The 18,366-nt window shown below is 44.0% G+C and overlaps 2 protein-coding genes across 4 annotated transcripts in view; one reads left to right on the top strand and one right to left on the bottom strand.

Annotated features, from left to right (window-relative positions):
* HSF2BP (heat shock transcription factor 2 binding protein) overlaps positions 1-18,366 on the top strand; it is a 133,573-nt gene that overhangs the window by 41,209 nt on the left and 73,998 nt on the right. The window lies entirely within an intron of this gene.
* The window catches only part of RRP1B (ribosomal RNA processing 1B), a 34,428-nt gene continuing 25,626 nt past the window's right edge, over positions 9,565-18,366 (bottom strand). For both annotated transcript variants that reach the window (XM_005306820.4, XM_042860631.2), the window contains 3 exons: positions 16,423-16,569; positions 14,940-15,006; positions 9,565-12,952 (listed from right to left, as the gene is read on the bottom strand). In XM_005306820.4, coding sequence (XP_005306877.3) covers positions 12,765-12,952; positions 14,940-15,006; positions 16,423-16,569 — 402 coding nt within the window. In that variant the 3' untranslated portion in view covers positions 9,565-12,764. The remainder of the gene's footprint in view (positions 12,953-14,939; positions 15,007-16,422; positions 16,570-18,366) is intronic.

Raw genomic sequence — 18,366 nt, 5'->3', positions numbered from 1 at the left:
GTGTTAGAAGCATAGAGATCTCTTTGCCAGATCTCCATGCAAACATAGCTATTAAGTTTAGTCCAGCACTTAGTAAACTCTAAATGTTAGCCTGTGGCCAAACTAACCTTACAATGTACCCTATCTCATCTGTCTTGGAAGATAACCAGCTTCACACTTGATGAGCACTTGGATGGAAGCAGCATGATTTTTAAGAAGTGGGCTGTAGTCCACGAAAGCTTATGCTCTAATAAATTTGTTAGTCTCTAAGGTGCCACAAGTACTCCTGTTCTTCTTTTTGCATGATTTTTAAGGTGTTTCTAGCTTAGTAACGTTTCCTTGACTGAATTAATTGCTTTGAAAAAGAACTATTCTATGGGAAGATCTTAGTCAGATGGCATCCTCCCATTGCTAGCTATGGTGTTTGCTGCATTCTTCTTCTGGAGATGAGACAACAAAGAGAAAAAGCCCACAGTCAGGATATAAAGAAATGAATACAAAATAAAGATCAATTCTTAACAGTGTATTGGACAATTTGCAGCAATGTACATTAGAAGTGAGCCTGTATACTTTAGTTAAATATTCTTATTTTTTCTTGGTCATAAGATACAAGTACAGCTCAGTGTGTGCCAGTGCAGAAGTCTGACACTAGGTGGTGGCTGCAGGAAGTACAGATTGAAAACCCGTGTTCTTTTGTTTTTGCCAAATACTGTAAAATGTATTCTTCTTCGAGTGATTGCTCATATGTATTCCACAATAAGTGTGCATGCTAGCCACGTGCACCGGTGCCGGAAGTTTTCCCCCTAGCAGTATCCATGGAGTGGCGCCTGCCTTGCGCGGTATAAGGGGAGCTGCGCGCTCCCCCCACCCTCAGTTCCTTCTTGCCGCCAGTGAAGGTGCGTTGGAACTGCTCTGCTCCAGCTTCGCTGCAGCTCGTCCCCAGAACTGTTTGTTTGTTTAGTACCTGTAGTTAGTTAGCTGTTTAGTTAATCAGTGAGCCCGGGGCGGGGCATGCCCCGACCCCAGGATTTAAGTCTTGCGGTTCTTGTTGGCATTCTATGCCAAGGAGCGACCCGCACACAGATTGTTTGTACTGTTTGGGAGAGACCCACATCAGCGAAAGGTGCAAAATTTGCAAATTGTTTAAGCCCTGGACCAAAAGGGAAAGAGACATTAGGCTCCGGGTGATTCTGATGGAGTCGGCGCTGACCCCAACCCCGGCACGCCGCTCCGAGACGGTACCGGGCACCGCGGTGTCAGTACGCGGCGATCAGCCGGTGCCTTCGACCAGTCGGCACCGCTCTCCGTTCACGGGACACGCTAAGAGGACCAAGATTCCCTCCTTGCAACATCACCGAGGGAAGTCTGGGAAAGATGCTAGGCCCATGTCGGGCAGTCTTCGATCCCCATCGGGCCCCAGGCCTCCAACTCACGTACAGCGGAGTAGCCCAGCCTCTTCAGAACAGGCCTCTCCAGATGTCCGGATACCTTCCACACCCAAAGTCCTCCAGGCGGCCCAGGACGTCATGTCCATGCCAGTGTCCAGAGCCCCGTTGATGTGAGCCCAGTGCTCCAGAGGCAAGCCGCCGCTGGGATCTCTGCAGTTGTCCCCGGTTTGGTACCAGTCGCGGTTGAGGGAACGTTCCCAACGCCGATCACCGCCCAGCGTCCACTCGGGGCAGAGTCCATGTGGATCACCCCTGACGCCGGCTAGGCGGTTGGGCTGGGTTCCGTCAGGCCGGGACTCAAGGCACCAGTCCTCCTCAGAGGGCGGATATCGACAGGACCAGAGCGGATGTCGTCGTCGGTCATCGTCCCGGAAAAGATATTGCAGTCGGTCACGGCACGGTCGTCAACGCCGTTCCCGTTCGAATTCCCGCTCCGAGTCTCCGCCAAGACATCTCAGCCCCGGGCGTCGATCGCCAGCGTCTTGCTGTCGTGGGTCCGCCCATCGAGGCTCTTCACGGAGCAGCTATTGCCATCAGTACCGGTCCTCCACGTCGAGATCGCAGTCCCATGACTGTCGCAGATCCTGGCATTGCCGCTCCTCTTGGTCAAGAGACAGCAGCGGATCCTATGCCAGCCGGCCCCGTCGGTGCCACAGCAAGTGCAGTGGCATTGAGCGTTGTGGCTGGCCCAGTGGTACCAGTGGGCACCGTGGCCTCCGACGCAGCCCCTGGTGGGGCTTCAGAGGGAGAGGCTCCGTCGGCCTCCCTCTCCAGACCCCCAACGAAGGAGTCGGTGGGACGTACGTCCTTGGCACTGTGCCCAGAGTCCGACCGGGTGGTGGATCCTCCGGTGCCGGCTGACACCCAGGGCACCGCGCCGGCCTCTTCACCCTGCCTGGAGGAGGCGATTGTGGCCCCGCCCCCCTCCATCCTGCAGCAGGGCTTTAGGGCCCACCAAGACCTCTTAAAGAGGGTGGCAGAAAGCCTCCACCTCCAGGCAGAGATGGAAGAGCCTGCGGACTCCCTGTTTAATGTGTTGTCCCCATCAGCACCAGGCAGGGTGGTCTTGCTGCTCCATGAAGGGGTGGCAAAGATTTCAAATGCCCTGTGGCAAACACTGGCCTCATTGGCCCCTACATCAAAAAAGTCTGAGTGAAAGTACTTCGTACCCGGTAAGGTGCATGAGTACCTATATACTCACCTGACGCCCAACTCCCTGGTGATCGAGTCAGTCAACCACAGGGAACGACAAGGTCAGCCAGCCCCGACCACAAAGAACAAAGACTCTCGGAGACTGGACTCTTTCGGAAGAAAAATTTATTAGTCTTTGAGCTTCCAGTTATGGGTGGCAAACCACCAGGCTCTCCTGGACCAGTACGAATTCAATCTGTGGGGCTCCCTGCCCAAGTTTGAGGACTCCCTCCAGGAGCGTGATAAGAAGGAGTTCAAGGCGCTTGTGGAGGAAGGGGCAACGGTAGCTCGAGCTTCCCTACAGGCTGCTTCGGATACTGCGGACATGGCCATGCGGTCGATGGCCTCAGCGGTGTCCATGAGACGGGCATCATGGCTCTTACTCTCTGGGCTGTCCAGTGAGGCGCAGTCTTCCATGCAGGATCTCCCATTTGATGGGAAAGCCCTGTTTGCAGAGGAAACAGATACAAGGCTGCATGGCAAGAAGGACTCCCGCACGACCCTCCAGACACTGGGGCTATATGTCCCGGCTCTGGCTAAACCTAAATTTAAGCCGCAGCAGACCCAATGGGGAGCGTTCAGACCCAAGGCCTGTGGTCGGCTCCAGACCTGACCCTACATATAAATGTCAAAGAACAGAAGGGCGGTGCGGCTGTCGTGTATGGCCTTCCGCTCGCTGGAGGGCAAGGTAGTCAAGATCCTCACAGACAACATGGCCTCCATGTTCTATATCAACAGGCAAGGCGGGACCCGGTCCTCTGCCCTCTGCCATGAAGCCTTCAGGCTGTGGGACTTCTGTATAGCCCACGATATCCACCTGAAGGCCTTCCACTTACCGGGTGCCCGGAACAAGAGGGCGGATCACCTAAGCAGGGACTTCTCCTTGCAACATGAGTGGTCCCTCCACCTGGCAGTGGCCCACCGGCTCTTTCGAAGGTGGGGAACGCCCCAGGTGGACCTGTTCGCGTCTTGACAGAATCGGCGAGGCCCCTGTTCTGCTCCCAGGGAGGCCTGGGAAGGGGCTCTATCTCTGATGTCTTTCTCCTGTCCTGGTCAGGTAGGCTCCTCTACACTTTTCCCCCGTTCCCTCTAATCAGCAGGGTCCTGGAAAAGATAACGTTAGACAAGGCCCAGGTCCTCCTGATTGCCCCCGCGTGGCCCAAGCAGTATTGGTACGGGACCCTCATGAGCCTGGTGGTAGCTCCGCCGTGGCGGTTACCGCTCCGCCCAGACCTGCTCTCACAGGATCAAGGCTGCTTCCTCCACCCCAACCTGGCGGCTCTCATCTCATGGCATGGCTGCTCAACGGCTAGGGGGAGAGGAGAGAGCGTGCTCGGAACAGGTTCAGCGCGTCCTCCTTGAAAGTAGACGGCCCTCCACTTGCTGTGCTTACTTGGCTAAGTGGTCACGATTCTGTAAGTGGGCGACAGTGTCCCCCCAGTGTCCGCCCCTATCCAGCTTGTCCTTGATTAGTTCCTCCATCTGAGGAGCCCGGACCTGGCGCCCTTGTCGGTCAAGGTGTACCTGGCGGCCATATCGGCCTTCCATCTGCCAGTGCAAAGGCACACGGTGTTCTCCCACGCTATGATTGTCTGGTTCCTTAAAGGTCTGGAATGCCTCTTTCCATACTCTAGACCCCTGGTTCCACAGTGGGACTTAAACCTAGTCTTAGCTTGTCTCACGGGGCCCCCGTTTGAGCCATTGACCACATGCTCCTGGTCTCACCTTTCGTGGAAGATGGCATTTCAGGTTGCTATCACGTCAGCTAGACGAGTCTCGGAGCTCAGGGCCCTGACCTCCAAACCCCTGTACACGGTTTTTCACAAGGACAAGGTCCAGCTCCGCCCACACCCCGCGTTCCTCCCTAAGGTGGTCTCCACATACCACATGAGTCAGGACATTTTTCTACCAGTCCTCTAACCCAAGCCTCACACATGCATTGAGGAACGCCGCCTCCACATGCTCGACATACGGCGAGCTTTGGCTTTCTACCTCAAGCGGACTAAGCCATTCAGAAAGTCCTCGCAACTGTTCATCGCCTCAGCTGAGCATGCGAGGGGCCACCCAATCTCCACCCAGAGGCTTTCCAACTGGATCACTTTGTGCATCCGGTCCTGTTATGAGCTGGCGGACATTCCCCTGCCACCCATTGTGAGGGCACACTTGACCCGGGCGCAGGCCTCATCGGCTGCCTTCGTGGCCCACATCCCCATCCAGAACAGTTGTAGGGCTACCACGTGGTCCTCAGTTCACACGTTCACCTTGCATTATGCAATCGTCTCCCAAACCAGGAATGACGCTGGGTTCAGCAGGGCCGTCCTCCCTCCTGGGAACTTGTGAACTCCTACCCACCTCCAACAGATATAGCTTGGAATCACATACTGTGGAATATACACAAACAATCACTTGAAGAAGAAAAAGCAGTTACCTTTCCGTAACTGGTATTCTTCGAGATGTGTAGGGGAAAAACTTCCAGCACCGGTGCATGTGGTGAGCACGCATACCTACTGTGGAATAGACATGAGCAACACATCTCGAAGAACACCAGTTATGGAAAGGTAACTGCTTTTCCCAGGTGCCTTAAAAAAAAAAAAAGACACTTAGAGGAGAGGACTGCAAGAAGGATGTATGCAGCTGTTTAGTACCACTAGAGATCCATATCCGTTCTTTAAAAGGGACATAGTCAACCTCAATTTTTTGAAAACTAATTTTCCGTTTTCCTGATATAAAAACCCTGTAACTAGTATGTCCTGAAATTTAAAAAAGTCTTAAAGGATCTTTAATAAGTTTTCCACTCTTCTACTTATAAGAAGTAGGGTCTGTTCTGCAAGTTAACTCACTATACGGGGAAACAATGAAAATTACTATGCACAAAGTGCTGTCAAATGCACAAAGTAAACAGACTTCTTCCCCTGTTACTCCACCACTAACTTCCTTCAGTTTTACTAATCTTAGGGGTTACTTGCAACAACAGTAAGTTAAAAAGTTTTCAACCAGTTATTTCACTGCTCTACAGCCAAAATGCTTCTGAAATAAATGTAGTCAAACTTTACTAATTCTGGGTCACTGAGAACGAAAATGATGCTTAAAATTGTTGATTGGCTCTAGTTGTCAAGTTATGCTATTGGGTCAGTATATACGACCCTTGACTTGGGAATGGTGGAGGATAAGTGAGTTATAAAGGGAAGGGATCTCAATTTAAACGAGAAATGACTAAAATACATCTTTGACTGGATCTATGAATAAATCTATGACTGGGTTTGGACAATATTTGCTTTTTAGGCAAAACAATGAATGATGCAATCTGAAGCTGGTATTGCATCATACATAATATGAATTGCATCATGTTATTCCTAGAAGTCATGGATGATGCAATCATAACGAAGCTTACATCACTCTGCTGAACAAATTGCCCTATATCAGCTCTAGAAATCATACAGTATCGTGCTCTCTTATTTGTCAGTGTTTGATTTTGCAAAGGGACACATTTCTGTTTAGCCAAAGTGAGCAGAGATGCCTCGTACTTGTGTGAACAGTGCAGATAACTTCTGCTATGTTTGTGGTGAAGTGACTTTTGCATCACAAAAGCGCAGTATAACCACTATGGTTAAGAAAGCCTATCACCTTTATTTTGGCTGCAAAATTGGAGATCAGGACAAGAGGTGGGCCCCACACATATGCTGCAACACTTGTGCAACAAATCTTGGCCAGTGGTTGAACAGGAAAAGGAAATCCATGCCTTTTGCAGTGCCAATGATTTGGAGAGAGCCAACAGATCATACCAGCAATTGTTACTTCTGCATGGTGCCTCCAGTTGGGAAAGGTTGTCAAAGAAGAAAAAGTGGACTGTGCATTATCCAAACATTCCATCAGCTATACACCCAGTACCCACGGAGAAGGACTGCCGGTTCCTGATGCACCAGAATCATTCTCACTTGAGTCAAACGAGGAAGAGGATGAAACTTCTGGTCCTGAACCATCAATGTCACAGGACCCACATTTTCTCCCATCCTCCTCCTCTGAACCACACCTCATAACACAAGGTCAACTGAATGACCTTGTCAGGGATTTGGAACTACCCAAGAGTAAGGCAGAGCTGTTGGGCTCCAGACTATAGCAGTAGAATCTCCTGGCAGGTGATGTTAGGGTTTCCATGTTCCGTGACCGTCAAAAGGATCTTATCCCCTTCTTCTTCATGGAAGGTGATCTTGTAGCCTCCAAAAACGTCGATGGTGTGATGGCAGCCCTCAACATCGTTCGCGATCCAGATGAGTGGAGACTTCATTGATTCATCGAAGACGAATCTTAAAGCTGTTTTACTGCATAATGGCAATGTTTTGCCATCAATTCCAGTTGGTCATGCAGTCCATATGAAGGAAACCTATGACAACATGAAACAACTTTTGAGGTGCATAAACTATGACCAACATCAGTGGCAACTTTGTGGTGATTTGAAGGTTGTTGCTCTCTTGCTTGGTCTGCAGACTGGATACACAAAGTACTGCTGTTTTCTCTGCGAATGGGATAGTCGTGCAAGAGATTTCCACTACATCAAGAAAGATTGGCCACTCTGACAGTCATTGGAGCCTGGGAGGAAAAGTGTTCAGCATCCACCACTTGTTGAATCAAGGAAGATTTTGTTACCACCCTTACACATCAAGCTGGGTCTGATGAAGAACTTTGTCAAGGCCTTTGACAAAACACAAGCAGCTTTCAAGTACCTCCGTGGAAAATTTCCCAGGTTAAGTGAAGCTAAGATAAAGGAAGGTGTCTTTGTTGGTCCTCAGATTCGTGAACTTCTTCGAGATGATGCATTTGACCATGGACTGCGTGGCAAGGAAAAGACGGCATGGAAAGCTTTCCAGTTAGTGGCAATAAATTTTCTCGAAAACAACAAGGCAGACAACTACAGGTTGTTGGTGGAAAACCTCCTCAAGGCATACAAAAGCCTTGGTTGCAACAGGTCACTAAAGATACATTTTTTGCACTCTCATCTAGATTTTTTTCCACCGAACTGCGGAGCAGTGAGCGACAAGCACGGCGAGCGATTTCACCAGGACATTGCAACAATGGAGAAACGCTATCAGGGCAAATGGAGCCCATCAATGCTATTGCTGGACAGTGACAAGAGATGCTCCATTTAATGAATACAAGAGACAAGCCAAGAAGCGCCAAGTAGACACTGAATAGGACTAAACTATGTACATAATATTTTTTTGCCTTTTGTTTCATAATAAATTTTATTTATATAACCCTTTTGCTGATTTTTAAAGTGTTACATAAACAGAACAGGTGAAATATTATCATGTAAAGCAACCATAAACACATGAAAAGACCTAGGTTTACAATTTATGATTAAAACTCTACTATCTACACAATATACATAGACGTAAAATGTAAAAACTTAAATATCTTAGAAACAGTAGCCAATCAGTTGTTTTAATTGTCATATTTGAATTCAGCACATCAAAATACATAATAAATAGCACATTTTATCTCTGAAGCAGACGACTTCTCAAAAATTGTAGACCAGTGTTTTTAGAGTTGACATCCTTTTAACTTTCATATGTCAAATGTTTGATGTTAATTCTTATAAAGGAGAACAGGCTCCTCTGAAATATCCCTGCTGGTTACAGGAAGGTCCAGATATCTTTCAAGTTCTGTTACCTGAATTCCATGAACCATGAAATCCAAGTCTTCAGTCAGTGCAGTGGCTATGTAGGCCTGATACCAGTACACTATTGTCAAATAAATATGTTCTAGGGACAGATAACAGGGGTACCGCAATTCTGGGAACAGGTCATGGGCAGTAAATAAAAATTCATGGCCTGTGACCGGTCCATGACTTTTACTACATATCCTGATTAAAACTTTGTGGGGACGGACTGCCCGGGGGTGCCCCGGTGGCCTGAGACTGTCCCAGCAGTGGCTGGTGCAACTGGGGCAGGGGCTGCCTGAGCTGCCCCTGAGCCAGGCGCATGGGCCACTGCAGAAGTCACGGAGATCACGGAAAGTCACAGAATCTGGGACCTCTGTGACAAACTTGCAGCCTTATTATTAAGTAATGAAACCCAGGACAGCTGTAGTAAGATTCCAATCTTAACTGCAAAAATATTTAAAATAGTTATGCTGTCACTTGAAAAATACACAGAGAGTCCTGTGGCACCTTTAAGACTAACAGATATATTGGAGCATAAGCTTTCGTGGGGTGAATACCCACTTCGTCACATGCGTCTGTGACCCCACCCAAGACATTTATTAAAGTCTGAAGAAATGTATTTTTTTAATCTTTCACATGGCAAGAGATCTATTGCCTATAACAGTTTTTATTTGGAAAGAAGTCACTCTTCCTGGGTTCTTTAGGATATTCATTTTTTTACATTACTCCCACAGCCTGTTGCTGTGGGTGGACAGATCACATTTTTGTGACTGAAGAATTAGATTTCCAGTATCTCTCAGATACTGAAGATTTAGTTCTTCAGTCAGGAAAATGTGACCTGACAGTGTCTTAGATGCATGCATTTAGCATAGTTCTTGGAATTCTTAGTACTTATGTGATCGTTGTAATTGAATACATTATGTTTTACTGCTGGAGAATATGCAGAGAACCATCACATTGCCCAACTCTACCCATTTGGGCATCTGAGTGAAGCATAGGGATTATAGCTTTGAGGTATACCTCCTCCCACAATACTTCCTCAGCTTGGAGTTTTAATTGCCAAGTAGTTATGGCATCTTACTTTGTTTCTTTTAAGGAGTCTATTCTTCTGTTGACATCTACTCAATGGTTCCTATTACAACGGCCAATGTGGACAGGCATGTTCAGCCACTAACTTCTTTACTTCCAATATGCACCTCCTCAGTTCTGGGTATTACAAAAAAAAGGAAACAGACCCCAGGTTGCTACCAAAAAAAAAAAATTAAAAATTCACTCCAAGATACAAAATCCACAGAAATGAGTTTTATTGGACTTGACTAAAAGATCCAATGTTTAACCATCCATATTTATATTAACAGTGCAGTTGAAGATGTACACAAAGTAATGCAAGAAACAATTTCCTGCCTGCAGTAAAAGTTATGTTCAGGAAACAAGAGAATAAAAGGAACAAGAGTGCACAAAGCTTTAAGCTTTGATAAAAAATAAAAGCTTTTACAGCCAGATATTTTAAATACAATTTTAAACAGGTTTTCCTAGAGGATTCGTTCTGTGCTTTTGAGTTCATCTAAAATTATAAAGAATTACAAACCATCAGAAAAGTTTCACAAGTACAAAGTTGTCCAGATTTATAAAAAAATGGAGAGAGAAAGAGAGATCCCCATTACAAAATATTGACCTTTTAATCTTAACCACATTAATTCCATCCTTCTGTTTATTTCAACTCTCAATAGGGTTGGCAGCTGCAGATTTGGAATCAAATTATTAAGTGATATCAACCTGATTAGAACCCACTTCTTTTAAAAATCCATCTCTTTGTACTACAATTGTGTTTGCACAGTGGGTATCCCAGATGTTGCATTGATTTCTCCTTTTATTTATCTTCAATGTTTACTGGAATTTCCGTTACTGAAATGTTCTGGGTAATTTAATCAATTTAATCTAGCAATTGAATTGACAATTTTTGGGGTTTTCTTAAAAACTTGTCCTTAATGAAATTCCAGGCACCACTGAAGCAAATGAAATACATATTACACATGCATATTTACAAGACATTCCACCAATATAATGGTACAGACACAGAATGCATAAATCCATGAGCCCCAATGAGCAATGATATCACTACAATATTCATTAAACAGTGACTGCCATTTTTACCCACACCATTTAGCATCTGTGGGAGATAGTACATTTGGACAAGCACTTGGTCACAGGATCCAGAACCAGTAAAGAGGGACGAGATAATTTAAAGATGCTTGCAGAAAGATGAAAAAAAAATAGACATTTTGTTCAAACTTCTGATCCCCAGTATCTCTATACACACCAAGTTCAACCCCCTGATTGTGTGGCATCTACATCCTTGGAGGAATACTGAATCTCAAACATAATGCATTAAAGTCCATGCACCTACAAATGCTATTATGCATATTCCACAAGAGACTTCTTACCCACGGTACAAGATAAACAGCACAACATATTATTGATTAGTCCTTGTTAACTCCTACTCACCACTGTCTTCTCAGAAGAAGTCATTTTCTTCGATAATGAGAATTTCTCATATTTATAAATTAATAATGTACCAAACAGCAAACATTAATATTGTCGTCAGATGTATGCTCCTTAGTTCTTTATTGAGCAGCCAGATCAATAACAAAAAATACAGCCCACTGAAATTCAGTCCTTCATTTTGACTGAGTAGTAACATTCAAACAGCAGGACTAAACGATTTTCTAAAGCTCTTATGTCAGTACCACAAGCCGTGGACTGGCATTAATTTGGTGTAATAGCAAGAGCCATTTAACACTGAGCACCATCATTAATTTACAATTATACAAACATTTTGGAGAAATTGTAAATGAACTGGTTTCTCAGAAGGTACAGTTTCATTCTGGTAGCTTTTGGAACTATTCGTCAGAGGACAGCAGGCACCAAATACTGGTCAAAAGATATGGATCTATCTATCTTTCTAGATAGATTTTACATATTTACTCCGCTGGCTAAAGTAAACATCTGCATTTTGATATGACAAGATAATGATATAGGCTTTCTGTGCCTATGGATTCCCAGAGGAAACGGAGGGAAATTAAATGAATAGCTGTGTCCTGACACTCCACTGTGCTTTAAGACTGAAGTCCAATGCAGAGGTCTGGTGCAAATTCTTTTTTGTATAGGTAGGTCTTTCAGAAAAGACCTACTGCACCAGATTATAGAATAGTTTCTGCATCATAATTTGTCAGAATAAATTAATGGTCTGTTACAGAAGTTTCTCTCATTCTTGACTGAAGTTATAAGAGTAAGAAACGAAATTAAAACAAAGTCAAATGATAGGGATAATCATAGAATACCTGAGTATTCCATGCAGAATAAAACATACCAGAAATAAATCCTGTAGAAATAATTCTTCTGATTCTATCTTAAAGAAAAAGCTATGAGCTGCTTGGGCTATAAAGCTCTACCTTGTATTTAAAGGCACCAAGGTTTTCAGAGAGATGCGTATCCTAAACAAAGATGTACTACTCTGATCTAGCTTGCTTTAATATGGTATAAACTTCATTCAGTGAATGAAAGTCTGACCTCTGCTCAAATGTAGTAACACCAATTGATAGAGGAGGAAACAAAGATTGTTTTGAAACTTTTGCAATCTCTTTGGGAAAGAAGACAGAACTGAACATTAAAATACAAGAGACTTCTCAAATATGATAGCATTATTTCAGTTGTAGTAGGTAAAAGGAAGAATGTGGAGGAGCCAACTCTGGCACCACAAGTGATAGTGAAGTACAAGTCAGATTTGGCACTTGTTTTACAGATATTCATGTGGTTTGCATATAAGCAGCTGATTGGCCAATCAATATCAGGGGTTTATGGATGAAATGATCATCTGAACAGCTACTTTATTTCGAATCCATGGAAACGTTTGGATGCCATGAGTAAGGCTACTGAAAGTGAAGTGGTCCATTAAAACAGACACTAGGTTTTCATTGTCAGAAGTCGATTAAACAGCTCATTAGCAGAAACAGGCTAAACCAGAATGCCAGTGATCAGAATGACACGAGGCCAGAGTCAGGAGCAAATCTGTAAATACATTGACAGCTGCCTAGTAGGTTTAAACATCTACATTTTCTCTTTAACATCCTGACCTGCTGAAGACAGTCAGGAAGCTTGAAGAGCAAGTTTTCTTAATCAGTCTCAAAGTACTGACCCTAACAGTTCTTTAACTAGCAAGTCTCTTGAGAATGTCGTGGGGAGAGACCACACCTTTTGGAAACCTAGGCAGACTCTCATTTTAATCCCTTTTCTGTAACACGTGGAACAAGGTACTTCACAAGGTACAGCTGAAAAGGTGGTAAAAGCAGCAGCGTCACAGGTCACAATCAGAACCTTTTATATACAGTTCAGAGCAATTTAAAAAAATAGAGAAGTCCAAAATACCTCCAGAGAAAGTTCTAGTTTCCTGAAATGTCATGTACAAAAGTAGGCCACTCTGAGTTAGCTTAAAAGAAGTCCATAGCGGTTGGTCTCTTCTTAGCTGGTGTTACAAATGATTTCTTCATCTGGGGTTCTGCTGTGGGTGTACCAGGTGACTTCAGCACCCCATGGGGAGGCTTTTGTTCAGGGTTGAAAGCCACCCGTGAGGCTCCTTCTGGGCTCACTAAGATACTTTTGTCTGTCTTTTTAAATTCTGTCAAATAAAAGTTAAAAGGACAAAGTTATTAGAGATCCAGACATTGAGAGATTTAGGAAGTTCCACAGTTCCCTGATTGCTCTGGCACCCAAATGGGTATCAAGGAAATCTGCCATTAATGCACGAGATCCAGACTGTTAGCAAAAATCGAAAACGTAAGATTTGCGGGGATGGGGTATGGAAGAGGTCAGCCTGAATCACCAGCTCCTGATGGTGCCTTATCACTCTCTCTTTAGGTTGTGCTACCACCTCCAGCTGTAACCCATGGACTGACTGGTGGTACCCAGAGAGAACTGGCTGGCCATGTGGTGCAGCTCTCCTTGTTACCAAATCCTCTATTGTGTTAAAAGCCAGCTAAATACTTCCCTCATATTCCTGCAGTTGCCAGTTATTCCACGATTGTAAGTGGGAGGCAGGGTGCCCACAAAACAATCTCTCTGTAAAGATGCAATTGAGACTGAGAGCCCCTGATCTAGGTTTCTTAACAAACTTTACATCTTCTCATTGAAAGGAAGGAAGGGAACAAGCACTATTTATACTGTTTAAATCCCATGGTCCTAGCGGTTGATGACCATTGCTGGCAGTAGGGTTTAAGATGGTTTATGAGCACACACACTTACTGTGGTAAAATATACAGAGTCTGCTACTCCAGTGCTGAAATAATAAGATGTGGTCTACATCTTAGAGAGGGACGGAAAGGTAAGAAAATGGATACCTTGCCTTATTACATTAGAAATCAATTTCAATTTTATACACATCAATAGTCCCCAAGAAAAGTATGAACATGTAAGAGTTTGTGTGTGGGGATAATTATTTGTTAATATCATGGTCAGTAGAGGCAGCCAAAGTAAAACTGGAATTTTTCCGTAATAATGGTGATTCCCCTGCCTTGAAGACGAGGAGCTTCACAAAATCACAGAAATGTCAGACTGGACAGAACTTCAATAGGTCATCTAGTCCAATCCTTCCGCAGTGCAGGGGATTAAGTATTACCTAGACCATCCCTGACAGGTGTTCGTCATTGGAGGTTTTTAAGAACAGGTTTGACAGAGATTTCACAACCTCCCTAGGTAATTTGTTCCAGTGCTTAACTGTTAGGAAATTGTTCCTAATGTTTAACCTAAATTTCCCCTCCTGCAATGTAAACCCATTACGTCTTGTCCTGACCTCAATGGAACAGGAGAACAATTTATCACCCTTCTCTTTAAAACAGCCTTTTATGAACTTGAACACTTATCATATCCCCATCAGTCTTCTCTACTCCAAACTAAACAAACACAATTTTTTCAATCTTTCCTCATAGCTCATGTTTTCTAGAACCTTTAATCATTTTTGTTGCTCTTCTCTGGACTTTCTCCAATTTGTCCACATCTTTCCTGAAGAGTGGAGTCCAAAACTGGACACAGTACTCCAGTTGAGGTCTTCTCAGTGCTGAGTAGAGTGGAAGAATTACTTGTCATATCTTGCTTACAACACTCCTGCTAATATATCCCAGAATGATCTTTGATTTTTCTGCAACAGTGTTACAGTGACAACTCATATTTAGTTTGTGATCCAATATAACCCCCAGATCCCTTTCTGCAGTACTCCCTCCTAAGCAATTTCCCATTTTGTATTTGTGCAATTGATTACTCCCCCCTAAGTGCATTTGATCCTTATTGAATTTCATCCTTTTTCTCCAGTTTATCAATTTGAATTCTAACCCTGCCCTCCAAAGCACTTGCAACTGCTCCCAGCTTGGTATCGTCTGCAAACTTTATAAGTGTGCTCTCTATACTATTATCCAAATAATTTATAAGGATATTGAATAGAACCGGACACAGGACAGATCCATGCGGGACCCTACTTGATATGCCCGTCCAGCTTGACTGTGAACCATTGATAACTAATCTTTAAGAATGGCTTTCCAACCAGTTGTCCACCCACCTTATAGTAGGTTCGTGTAGGATATATTTCCTTAATTTAGGAGACACATTAAACTCACCTGCAGTCATGTTCTTATTCAATCCAAAGGTGACTTTTTTGGAGCTGGAACATTGCAGCTTGTTTAACTACAGAATAAAATGAAGATGGCAGATAAAGACTGATTTGAGGCAACATTACGTCTGCTTCCCTGCTGGAACTCTGAGGAGTCCCAGTTTCTTCCCTTGTTGTAGATGCCCTCCCCACCTTAAAGGCCTGGGCATCGCAGCCTTTGCTTAGCAGCCACCATCGTAATGGACAAGAAGGAATGATATTTCTTAAAGTTGACTAGATAGCTCGCCAACAATCGAGAAGATTGTCTTTCCTCCCAGATGTTAAGTACGCTGGCCTCACAGCACTCTTAGCCCACCCAGCTACGAGGGTGTTACAAAGCATAATTTTAATAGGCTTAGAAAGATTGAGAGAAAGTTTAAGAGGCTTGTATGGAAACAAGTTGGCGGTTTCAGAAGACCTCTTCTGTTACAAGCTTCCATGAAAAGAAAGAACTGCAAAAACCGCAGAGCCCATCTGTAAGAGCAATAATTATTTGTTCTTTTATTATTCTCAAAATAATGTAAACCCTCAAAACTACACTTTAGACAAGAGGGATTTCTTTTAAACAATGAAAGATGTCACCATCCCAATTTGTCAGCCTTAGGAAATATGTCTGAATCAGCTTACACTACTCAAGGGGTTTGTTTGGTTATTTTATTTTTTTTTAATTATTTTAAAACTGCCTATCTTAGGCAGATTAGGTGTCGAGAAGATTAGTGCAGTTTCTTGGGGGAGAAGGGGACAGAGGAGACTAAAGTGGTGGCAGAGTTTGGTTAGACGTAGACAGAGGCTTCACTTTCCACCTTACCCCCTGAAAAGGAAGACAACCACCAGCAAGAGCAACCCAGATAGATGATGTTGCAACTGTGGGGATGATCATTCTGATCAACTCAGATGGCAGATAATCCAGCCACATACAAGCAACAAGTTACATAATATTACTTTTGAAGAGTTTAAACTGCTCACATTGACAGCTTTGCTTTTGTGTGTAGGGGCGCGGGGGGCGGGGGAGGAGGGGAGAGGAAATATATGTATATAGATTAAATTCTTGAATGGACAATTAAAAACCCCATGGCAATCACAACTCTATCTGCTGAAGAGCTCCAGACCCGTTTTCATTGAGGTTAGGGTTCCCAAACTTTTATCAAGTATGAACAGTGCTGAGAATTTGTCAGGAGCCGCAGGGCCACATCTAGTTTGCACAGGATGGAGCAGACAATAGCTGCCCTTCCACAGTCATAGATGCTGTCTATGGAGACTATAGGTCCCAGCAAAACTAGATTGAGACACTGGTGTGATCCAGATGGAGTATCACAGGCTGAGACCCGCATCTGGGTAAGCTGGGTAAGCTGTTTTCAGATGCGGGTGGCCATGAGCCACATCATGGAGTTCCGTGAGCCATACGTAAGGCAACCCCCCAATTTTGGCAGACCAAATCAGGGTCACTTTACCTGCATGGAGGCTCTGGTTGAAGAGAGGCTGCCTTTGGCTTTCCTGAAGAACACCGGCTTTGGTAAAGTTGTTTTTTCAAATTTCACAAAGTCATTCCCTGTCTTTGCCTTCGTTTTCTTTAATGGAGTGAGAGTGCCACCAACCTCCTATGAGGGGAAAAATAAATCAAAAGTTTACTCAGCGTGAGAAAGAGCAGCAGCTAACTGAGAAATAGAGGGTCCTAGGGTTAGTGCTAGCCATTTGCCAGTGGTGGCCATAGTTAAACAATGGTCACTCGTCATGAATGAATGCTAGTTAGTGGTCACTTGTTAGTCCCCTGGTTAACATTTGCCGCCATTACAAAAATGCCTCATAAGTTTGCATGATTGGAAGTCTCTGTTCAAGAAAGGTCAGCGCTGGAATAGCAAGACTGTTGAATGGGAAGAGGAGGTGCATTGACGGAGTTCTGGAAGGTGAAGGGAACTTGTAAGTTCCCTGTCAGGGTCCAGATAATGGCATTATTTTCAGGAGCACAAGGTTCCCCTACTCCCTTCTATGTCCATCTGGGAGCTCTGAAGCTTTCCCTTTTCCCTCTGCCCCACTAGGGTCAAGGATTACATGGGATTGCTTCTGGGTCTGTTTAACTCTACTCCTTTAGCTGGATGGACAGAGATGTGGACAGGATGCTACTGAGAAATACAAAGCATGCTTTCCTCTCTAGGGTCTGAATACGCAAACAATACATTTTAGCCTGGGGACCAAGAAAGCTACCAGGAACGAAACCAAAGTCTCTGGCAGAGCACTGGCCACTGAGTGGCTGCCCTCTCCTCATAGACAAACTGAGTAATGTTAGTTTAGATTATTTTAAAAATATACAAATAAATAAAAGTTGGTGGAGATCAGAGGGGTCCCTTTTCAACGCAATCTGAATCTCATGGCCACTGGGACCTGAACTAATAAAATTATGCTCCACTTTAAACAATGCAGAAGTCTTAGCTTCCCAATTTTAGCAGGCAAACTGTGAAGCAATTCTGAACATTCATGGTTTTGCCCTTTCCTGTTCTTTTATGATGTATAGAGTTAGCTTCTTCCGATTCTCGAAATTTTTCATGCTTGGGAAACCAAGACTCAAAACATCTCCAACTCCTCTCTGCTGGAAGCAGGGCAATTTGCAATTCAGGATACAGCTTTGCGGGACATCATTCTTGAGTTCTAACCTCCTCCATCAACGACAGAGAAGTGAGAACTTGATATTACACAATTTAAAACAAGATTTTAAAAAAGGGGAATCCGTCTTTGTACATCATAAAGGAGTGAAGCAGTATTTAGTTCTGCACCAGAGATAGGTTTAAAGATCCAATATTTTGCAAACTCTCCAATGGCAGAAATGTGAGATTTGCAATTTGGAAATGCCAATTTCCAATACTATCATGAAGCACTCATTCTCTGAACACATAGCCCTTTAAAAAAAAATTATCACAGTATTACATATAAAAAGCTCTGGAAACTTTCTAACAGTATCATATGTATGAGTTATTAGTCCTCCAAGGACTATACCATTAGTCCTCGTCTATACACAAATTTGCACAGGTTTAACTAAAGATGTGTATTAAAACTTGTTTAAATTGGTGTGTAACCAAGGCATACACAGTACTTAAGTAGCCTGGTTTTTAAGGCAGAGGAACAAAGAACGTGCATAAATGTTTGCAGAATAGTTTCCTTTGAACCACAGCAAAGACAAAAAGAATGGTGTGAGGTGCAAAACTTGGACTAAAATGTTTGAAATACATCAGTAAACAAAATGAAAATATATAACTTGTAAATATTCAATAATTTTCATTAAGGAAAAAACTCTGAATATTTCAAGGAAAAACTGCCAGGATTCCTGCAGTGTTGTCTAAGTCATAACCTGCAAAGTATTTTTGGACCTTAAATGCTTTCTAAATTCAGACTGCCTCCACTTA

The sequence above is a fragment of the Chrysemys picta genome, chromosome 1, assembly GCF_011386835.1.
Source record: "Chrysemys picta bellii isolate R12L10 chromosome 1, ASM1138683v2, whole genome shotgun sequence".
Taxonomy (NCBI): Eukaryota; Metazoa; Chordata; order Testudines; family Emydidae; genus Chrysemys; species Chrysemys picta.
Note: the sequence above shows the minus strand (reverse complement) of the source record. Positions and strands in the feature narration are given on the sequence as shown.